Source organism: Micropterus dolomieu, linkage group LG08, assembly GCF_021292245.1.
Source record: "Micropterus dolomieu isolate WLL.071019.BEF.003 ecotype Adirondacks linkage group LG08, ASM2129224v1, whole genome shotgun sequence".
Classification (NCBI taxonomy): Eukaryota; Metazoa; Chordata; class Actinopteri; order Centrarchiformes; family Centrarchidae; genus Micropterus; species Micropterus dolomieu.
Genome location: NC_060157.1, coordinates 5853197 through 5863265, shown reverse-complemented (window position 1 = coordinate 5863265; position 10069 = coordinate 5853197). Strand labels below are relative to the sequence as shown.

The 10069-nt window shown below is 39.8% G+C and overlaps 1 protein-coding gene across 1 annotated transcript in view; it reads right to left on the bottom strand.

The window, feature by feature from the left end:
* Positions 1 to 10069, bottom strand: part of gdap1l1 (ganglioside induced differentiation associated protein 1-like 1) — a 40496-nt gene extending 30427 nt beyond the window's left edge. Inside the window, exons 1-2 of the mRNA XM_046057560.1 lie at positions 9615 to 10069; positions 1218 to 1410 (exon numbers count right to left, since the gene is read on the bottom strand). Of these exons, the coding sequence (XP_045913516.1) occupies positions 1218 to 1410; positions 9615 to 9794 (373 nt within the window). The 5' untranslated portion in view covers positions 9795 to 10069. The remainder of the gene's footprint in view (positions 1 to 1217; positions 1411 to 9614) is intronic.

The window sequence follows — 10069 nt, the reverse complement described above, 5'->3', positions numbered from 1 at the left end:
TGTTTTTCAGCTGCAGGGACAGGACGACCGGTTGCAATCGAGGGAAAGATGAATGCGGCCAAGTACAGGGATATCCTGGACGAAAACCTTTTCCAGAGTGCTCTGGACCTCAGACTGGGCCGAAGGTTTACCTTCCAACACGGCAATGACCCTAAGCACACCGCTAAAATAACGAAGGAGTGGCTTCACAACAACTCCGTGGCTGTTCTTGAATGGCCCAGCCAGAGCCCTGACTTAAACCCAATTGAGCATCTCTGGAGAGACCTGAAAATGGCTGTCCACCAACGTTTACCATCCAACCTGACAGAACTGGAGAGGATCTGCAAGGAGGAATGGCAGAGGATACCCAAATCCAGATGTGAAAAACTTGTTGCATCTTTCCCAAAACGACTCATGGCTGTATTAGATCAAAAGGGTGCTTCTACTAAATACTGAGCAAAGGGTCTGAATACTTATGACCATGTGATATTTCAGTTTTTCTTTTTTAATAAATTTGCAAAAATTTCTACATTTCTGTTTTTTTTCTGTCAAGATGGGGTGCTGAGTGTACATTACTGAGAAATAAAATGAACTTTTTTGATTTTTGGAAAATGGCTGCAATGAAACAAAGAGTGAAAAATTTAAAGGGGTCTGAATACTTTCCGTACCCACTGTACATATGATATGCTCCTTAGCCGCAATATCTTTCTCCCACCAGATTTTCGATAACTCAACTCACTGAATGCTAAAGATTACTCTCATGTTAGACCAGATGAACACACTGTTTAACCATCCAAGGTGGATTAAAATCAAGGAGAGTGGACTCAACCAAGTCCAGTTGTCCTTTATTTTGCCCTACCTTGGTTAAGTATGACTTGGATGACTAAGAATATTCACAAGCACTATTTAATCCATTCCTTATACTTTTTCTCTTGTGCGTTTCTTTTGGAAAGACTTTAAAAAAACGTATTGCTCTTGCTAAAGCCCCATGGACACCACTTCAGCATGCAGAGAAACCCAAAGCTTGACAGACCTGCCATGACTAGTTACGGTTGCTAATCTTTGTTTGGACACCCGCTGACCCGAGAAGGGGTTTAGCAAACTGTTAATTGTGGTCCAACAACTTATTTTTATCTGCCTACGCTTTAAGTCGTGCTTTTAAAATAAAAGTTTAAAGTGAAGAGCTGATAGACAAACAGACTCATTAAACAGGAACCACATTTATTACTGTACCATACCTCCCACAAAGTTTTTCTCCAGGTAATCTATAATCTGGTTGTAGTCGCTGATGATGGTGTCCCCATGGAGGAAGACGGGGACCTCCTCCCCCAGGTTCAGCCTCATGAACCAGGGCTCCTTGTGCTCCTGCAGCGGCATGCTCACATCCCTTTCCTCACAGACCAGACCCTTCTCATTAATGACTAGACGTACCTGCAATCATAGGCACACGCAACATGACATGGTGTTAAAAGATTAGACATTAGACAGCCGTGTGCACACTCTAAACACACTACACGTTTTCATTTCTAATAAATATATGTGTAAATATACAGATGGTTGAACTAGGGAACATTTTGTTGCTTTAATAAGTATTAATTATTTTATTTTAAAAAACTGAAAACAGAAAAGAAAGAGTAAGACTGATGACTCCATTTTATCTTAAGTAAAACAAAAACATTGCACTACAAATCTGGTTTTACGCTGTTGAAAATAGTTACTGCAATATTACCAAAGCTTAGCAGACTATAGCTAATAGCTTCAGCTCTTAGTTTATGACACACAAAAGCCATGTTTGGGTTGTGTAGAATAAAAAGGCGGAGCTGAATTGTTTGTGTGATCGGGCAAACTAATGAGATGCTTTACAGCGTGCTAAGGTTTGAGTTAAAACCTTCCAGGACAGTCAGGTTCCATTGCTAGCGGGATGAAGGATAAGCCAAGGTCCATGGAGAGCTATTAGTGGGAATAAGATTAATGAACAGAGATGACACTTGGGGCATAAAGTCCTACATTTGGCCGCTTAGGAGGAACAGCAAAATGGGAGTTTTGCTGAACATGGCCAGACATGATGTAATGAAATAAAACAGAATGATTTAGTAACACAGTCATTACCACTGGCTTTGACAGCAGGAACAAACCTATGAATGCAGCAGCAAAATCAAAGTGAAAAAGCATTTTAGATCACTGTTACACACTAAATCAAGGGCTTCTATATAAAACTGTAAAACATTTCAGGTCCCAGTCTGACGGTGCTGAGGGGCCCCTCGGTGATGCCCACAATAACACAGTCACTGCTGCTACAAGAGTTTGTTATATAATGATATTAGTCACTACTTAGTGATGATGCCAAGTTCAGCTGAGAGGCACAAAATAAACTCCTTTACTTAACAATTTATGTTACTACTACTTTTGCTGTTAACAGTGGTGGAAAGTAATAAGTACATTTAGTACTGTACTGAAGCATGAATTTGAGTTGAGAGTTTTTCTATTTCATTGTACTTTATACTTCTATTCCATTACATTTCAGAGGGAAATTTAAATTTCACAGTGATTATGACTTGTAACTTGCTACTACATTTATCTGCTAATAGTAAACGGGCTTTTAGAGTCAGATTTTAAATTTTTTTTACAAACCTTATTAAACCTTATAACCTTAACCTTATAAAATAAAACACTCCTTATTGAAAAGGCTGTGCTAATGTTATCTTTGAGTTGTTAGAAGTTCCACCAACTTCTCACATGGTTTCATTTAACAGTCTGAGGGCAAAAGAGGTAAACGTTTCCAATAAAAATAAAATTAGAGAAAGAGAGAGAGAGAGAAATAAACAGAAGAATAAGTTTTTTTCTTCTTTCCTGCCCCATTAATTATCTCAGGACCACCCAGATTTATAATATGACCCTTTGGAGGCAGGGAAGTTTGAAACAAGTGGGGCACAATTGGTAAATGAGTAAAACAGATTCTTGGCTGCATATTATTAATTTATTCTGTGTAACAAATTACAGTGCCAATTAAACAACTTTAAATATCCTAATATGAAATAATAGCTGCTATTAGTAACTCCAAATACCCTACAGCTATGGACAGATTATGAGAAAATGGGTCTCTGGACATGGACATGTAAAAGGCACCCAACAATGCAGCAAGACACCGGACTGAAAGAGATACTGGACCAGGGTTGGGCAGTAACAGATTACATGTAACAGCGTTACGTAATCAGGATACAAAAATCAAGTAACTGTATTCCATTACAGTACAAGGAAATAATCAGATTACAGGTACATTTTGTAAAAACAGGGAATTACATATAGGGATTACTTTAAGCACAAAGTTCCCATGAAACGTAAAGCAGAATGCTATTTGCTATTTATGTGTTTCCAGTAAAAACACAAAGCTTGTGATGGATAGCTACGTCGCAGATATTGATTAATTATTAATCTGTGACCTATCAGATTCTGTGACCAAAACCCAAACGACGATGTTTTCCTAACCATAACCAAGTACTTTTAGTACCTAAACCCAACTAAGTACTTTTAGTACGTAAACCCAACCAAGTACGTTTAGTACCTAAACCCAACTAAGTACTTTTAGTACGTAAACCCAACCAAGTACGTTTAGTACCTAAACCCAACCAAGTATTTTTAGTACGTAAACCCAACCAAGTACATTTAGTACCTAAACCCAACTAAGTACTTTTAGTACGTAAACCCAACCAAGTACGTTTAGTACCTAAACCCAACCAAGTATTTTTAGTACGTATACCCAACCAAGTACATTTAGTACCTAAACCCAACCAAGTATTTTTAGTACGTAAACCCAACCAAGTACATTTAGTACCTAAACCCAACCAAGTATTTTTAGTACGTAAACCCAACCAAATACGTTTAGTACCTAAACCCAACCAAGTACATTTAGTACCTAAACCCAACCAAGTATTTTTAGTACGTAAACCCAACCAAGTACATTTAGTACCTAAACCCAACCAAGTATTTTTAGTACGTAAACCCAACCAAATACGTTTAGTACCTAAACCCAACCAAGTACATTTAGTACCTAAACCCAACCAAGTATTTTTAGTACGTAAACCCAACCAAGTACATTTAGTACCTAAACCCAACCAAGTATTTTTAGTACGTAAACCCAACCAAATACGTTTAGTACCTAAACCCAACCAAGTACATTTAGTACCTAAACCCAACCAAGTATTTTTAGTACGTAAACCCAACCAAGTACATTTAGTACCTAAACCCAACCAAGTATTTTTAGTACGTAAACCCAACCAAATACGTTTAGTACCTAAACCCAACCAAGTACATTTAGTACCTAAACCCAACCAAGTATTTTTAGTACGTAAACCCAACCAAGTACATTTAGTACCTAAACCCAACCAAGTATTTTTAGTACGTAAACCCAACCAAATACGTTTAGTACCTAAACCCAACCAAGTACATTTAGTACCTAAACCCAACCAAGTATTTTTAGTACGTAAACCCAACCAAGTACATTTAGTACCTAAACCCAACCAAGTATTTTTAGTACGTAAACCCAACCAAATACGTTTAGTACCTAAACCCAACTAAGTACTTTTGGTACCTAAACCCAACCAAACTGCAGCCGCTTCACATTGTCAACAAAGCCTCTGGCGCTTAACTTCCCATTGGGGTCACAGAATCAATAGGTCACACATTTTAGTGTCACACCTGTTTGGCTCTTGTCACTCCCCGCAATCATTCCCCGCCAGGTCCCCCTGCCCCTGACCTGTAAACCTCCAGTGTTTAAACACTCCGGTGCTCTGAGCTCCCAGTACGGGCAGAGTAAGCTAATTTGACCAGTAACTGCAGGCTAACTGAGCTAATTAGCTTAGCTGACTTAGCCTACTACAGCAACAAGTAAAGTTACTTGTCCATCAGGGAACTCCGTAAATCACAGGGTTGAGGCAGAGCAGCAGGGGAACATCAGAGGGAAAAACAAATAATATTTTCTATCAAATATGATCCAGTTTCAGTAAAATCAGGGAATAAAGTTGTGCTTTTGTACAGTAATCAGTGGTGCCCGGTCCCAGAAACACTATTTTTCAGCAGCGTCATAAAAATTAAGAAAGCTTTTCAATGGTCACTAAATTAATACAGGTCCCCAGTGCAGGATGACAAAACAACATTTTTTGTCATTGATGGGTCAGATGACGTACAGTATAGGCCCAGTGCAAGGCATATGATATAAAAACATTTTAACATTGATTTTGATTTCATGGGAATGGGATATTCAGCAGTGAAGTAATCCAAAAGTAACTAAAAATAATCAGGCTACATTACTTTTATTTTATGGTACTTGGGTTACGTCACTGATTACATTTTTTAACAAGTAATTAGTAATCATTCCGGATTACATTTTTAAAGTAATCCTCCCAACCCTGTACAGGATAGTGTCTCTTTGTGGTAGTTTTTTTGTCTCTTTGTAGCGTTATTAACTTTCCAACAACCAGTCACTTCATACAGAGGCTCTGGTCCAGGGGCCCCAGTTCAGTAATCTAGCCATGAAACTAAAGCAAACTACCTGCAGTATCACCTTTAGACTCCGGTTTAGGACGCTCAGGCCACCCCTCTGGCCCATCCTGTGTTTTAAAGGGGTCAATCTCTAATGTAAATTGAGAACCACTGTACTAAAGTAAGTAACTGTTAAAACTAACGCCACCTCAAGCAGCTACAACAGTAAAATGAATAAGAGATATATATAATATATATATATATATAATATAGAAGCATAAAAAAGCAATATTATGAGATTAATACCAGATTTCAAAGAAACTGAAGATAACAATAAATTAAGAATAATCCTAGGAGAAGGACATGCGGCAACCCTTGCCACCAAGTATGTGGCCCTGTGTCACAACCTGAGGGACAGGGAGTGACTCAGCCAACTCTTGCACTTAACATTCGCTGCATGGCAGGTTAAAACTTGTTCACTTTTATTTGTAGGTTATGTTCTATCTGTATTTGTTATTTTTGTTTTTGCAATGTATAAATGATGAATTGAATGGTCTCGATTGGATTAATCATGTAAACCTTTTTGACTATGTTGCTTTGGCCACATTGTTTAAATGAAACATTCATGCCTATAAAGCAAACTGAACTGGACTGAACTGAAGTTCTGCTGCTGCTGCTTTCACATTGCTGTTTTGGTACTTTAGCACAAGATCTGAATACTTCTTCCACCACTGGTTGGTAATGCATAATTATATTGGAAATTACATGAAGTCAATTCTAAAATGAGTGACCAGATACTTGCTGACATAACGACACACCTGCCCTCTACCCAGACAGAAAACAGCAGAGGGCTGCAGCCTCACAGAAGGCGTATTGAAAGTGGAAATCTCTAGCCATGGCTTAAGGCTGCCGGTGCTGTATTGATCTGTGAAGCTGGCCTCTAAATGTGCTACTCCAGGGTATCAAGCTCCATCTGTCTAGAGCTGTCTTTATCATATCTGTTGTGTTCACAGTACATCACTCATTTGAGTTAGATGACTGTATGGCCTACTTCAGGCTATGGGAGCACAGTTACAGTGGCAGTTAGTTGTGAAGCATTATAAACACAGAGGAAGGAAAGAAGTGCTGTGCAGGAGAAATTCAAAAGCGTAGCTTCCCTTTTTCCTCAGGAACTTGCGGAGGCGTACACAAACTTTTAAATAATCCCGCTGAACATCTAATGACAGTACTGTCTTTTCATTGATAAGTGACTCCCCTGCCATCATCACTTGATCAGTGTCTCATTGTCAAGTGTCTCATTTTGTCTTTTTAGAGAAAGGAAAAGTGTTTTCAAGTCACACAAGATTGACTAAATATAACACTATCTTTCAAGGTGCTATGGAGATACTTTTACCAATCATGTTGCAAGTATTTGTGTTGTATTAAGGCACAAAACATTCAGTTATATTCTGGTGGAGTGGACAACCTAGTGCTCGGCCTCTTAATCTCATAAAAGCCATCCCCAAAATGCCATTTAAAGCATGCATCAGCTTGCATAACAACAAATGGCATACACCATTCCACAAATAAATATTATCAGGATTTCTGTGCAAATTTAGAGCTGCAGTTTTACTGGAAACCATGTGCATTGTTCCAAAGATGCACACCCATTAGTCTGTTTGGTGACAGCACAGTCACACATGATTGTAAAGTCCTTTCAGCTACTCCAGCTCCAGGACTGAGGTGATAATCATGACAGTGAGCCTAGTGTTTACCCTCTGCTGAGTGACAACCAGCACACTCAGCAACTCAGAGGAATATACTGTAACACCATCCTTCAGTTCATAGAGACGGCAGGGGCGTAGGACTTGGGGGACAAGGTGGGAGAGAGTATGCAGGGCCCTCATTTGAGGAGGGCCCACAGAGATACTAGAATGTTATAGCCGTGGATGCGGGGAGCGGTCCATAGGAAATGCCTAAAGGCTTGTGCAAAATACACGACTTTCAGCGCTGGCAGATTGCCATGCTGTTCGGACTACACAATTTGCCATCTTGTGACGGGAGTCTTGAAGTCGTTGTGGCGTTCACACTACCTGACTGGTCGGTGACAGGGGGTAACACACTACACGAGCTGACAATGACTCTGTCACGCTGGTCTCCAAACCACGTTTTGTCAAGAAAACACATGGGAAATATGAAACGGGCAATGACACGAACCTACATACGAAACAGCTGTTGTTTGTTATTATAAAGATAGCAATTGTAAAGACTAAGAATATGGGTGAAAGAATGGATTAGCAGAGGCAGGTAGCAGGGATTGTCTGAGCTCGAGAGAGAGCTCGAGGTAAGTAAAAAGTGTTTTGCAGTGAAAAAGTAGCTGCCTGCTCTGCCAGATGCCTGCTCTCATTGGCTGGGTGTAGATGTCGAGTCGGCTGACTCCTCCAGATATTTGGCATGTTAGATATCTGGCTGGCGTCTGAGATGTGGCAGTGATGTGTCGAGGAGCCGTTTTAATGCGTCGTTGAGTAGTTCACACATAACGACTGGTGAGCTTTGCTGAGCTCACCAACCGGCAAATAGGTCTTAAAATCGTGTAGTGTGACTCGGCTTAAGATCTAGAGTTTTGTGCTACGTCTGAGACTATAGCTGAGTACATGCTGGGCAATATGCAGCGATGATGCAGGCATTGACCCACTTCTAATATTAAGAATTTTTAACCAATCCTACAGTATGGTGTGTAACAATCGGAATGAAACTCAGTCGGGATATTTTTTGTTGTGTTTAATCTGCCAATTATTTGTTTGAGGAATCGATTAATCATTTTGTCTATAAAAAGTCAAAATATAAAGTGAAAAATGACAATTTTCTAAAACTGAAGTTGACTTCATCAAAGTGCTTGTTTTGTCTGATCAGTCCAAAACTCAGACAATATTCTGTTTATTCTCACATAAGACTAAAACTCAAAAACTCAAAATTAAACATGACTGCACTAACCATTAATTCATTAATCCACTAATTGTTGCAGCTCTACTAAATAATCTCAGGACAGAGAAGACAGAATGCTGTAGACGTTTCAGACAGCAGAGATTAAAGAGGAAAATTACTTTAGAAGCAAGTGATAATTCATTTTATGAAATGACATCTACTGAGTAAGTAAATGTTGTTTATTTCACAAAGTAAACACTGGTTAACTGTGTTAAAATCACTAAGGTTTCAGTTTATATTAGAGAGTACGGTAGTGGATGCCAGCTTGTGAGTAAACCCCCAAAACATTCTTAACTTTTATCAGTCAAACTTCAGGACCTCAGCTCTCTTTCCGATCCTCTCTGCCTTATAAACACCATGTCTTGAAGTTTCAAAGCCCAAGTTGATACCGACCTGATGACATCACTATGACATCACAAGGGTTAGTTTCTCTCAGACTTGTCAAACCTCCTCCAGAGCCACAGAAGACATTATACATTATATGTTTTCACCAGCTGAGTGGTACTCACAGCTGACTATGAACTGATCTCTGGGTGTGAAATTGGTGGAGTGCCCCTTTAATATAAATGCTGTTTGTGAAGTAAAGCCCTGTGGTTATACAAAGCCTTCTTAAACAGCTTGGTAGATAAATAAACTACAGCTTTACACATTCAACAAGAAAAATACAGGTGACTGTCTGTCAAGGTAAGCAAAGGTAGAAGCCATTAAAATAACAAAATGTGATTCAGCTGCAGAAGGGGGAAGATGGCCTTTGGTTTGTTTTGCACATCATTTTAATCAATTATTTAGATTGTCATGTGTCAGAGCACATAGGTTGTAACCAAATTTACCAGCCACAAGGAGACATAATAGGTCCAACGGTGTTAATAAAGTGTGGCGGCTGATGAGATATAAAGTGTGATTTATGCAGTGGTAAATGAAACACAAGATAATATTGAACACCAATCCTGCTATATGTCTAGGAAACGAACCCCATGGTGCAGCGCTTTCCCAAACGTCTCAAGAGGGAGATCTGCCCAGCTGCAGGATAATATTCATATTCCGGAGGTATGTGCAGGAATAAAACATGCACCAAAAAAAAAACATGCTTTGATCATAACAAACAAACACAGGGAGCTCCACGCTGTAGCATCATGTCATGTCAAAGAGACATACATGGAGCCACCTCCATTTTCAAGCTCCTTTTTTTTTACCTTTTGGGAGGTGAAAGACTGCGTCCAGTGGTACAAAACGAGCCTGTCTTTATTGAAGGGTTTGAGCTCTGCCGTCGGTTCCTCGCACTCCTCCCCGTCTGTGATTTTACCGTCTTCATCCATGGCTGAGATGGGCCACCAGCTACAGTTGGTGGGGGTAACATGGTTGGAAGACGCCATGACAGAGCGTTTTGTGCGTGTGGAGGAGAGGAGCGAGGAGGGAGAGAAGAGGAGAGAGAAAGAGAGAGTGAGAGAGAAAGAGAGAGAGAGGATTTCAGCAGCTCTAGCTCAGCATCATCGGTTCACGAGGCAGCAGCATCCGTCAGTTTCGGGCAGCTCCGGCGCTGGAATCAGCTTCACCTCCGAATAAAAACCGAGATTAAAAAAAATGTAAAATACACGCACAGCCTAATCCATATGCAAATGGCCACTTACTCGAGCATGCTGCTACACTT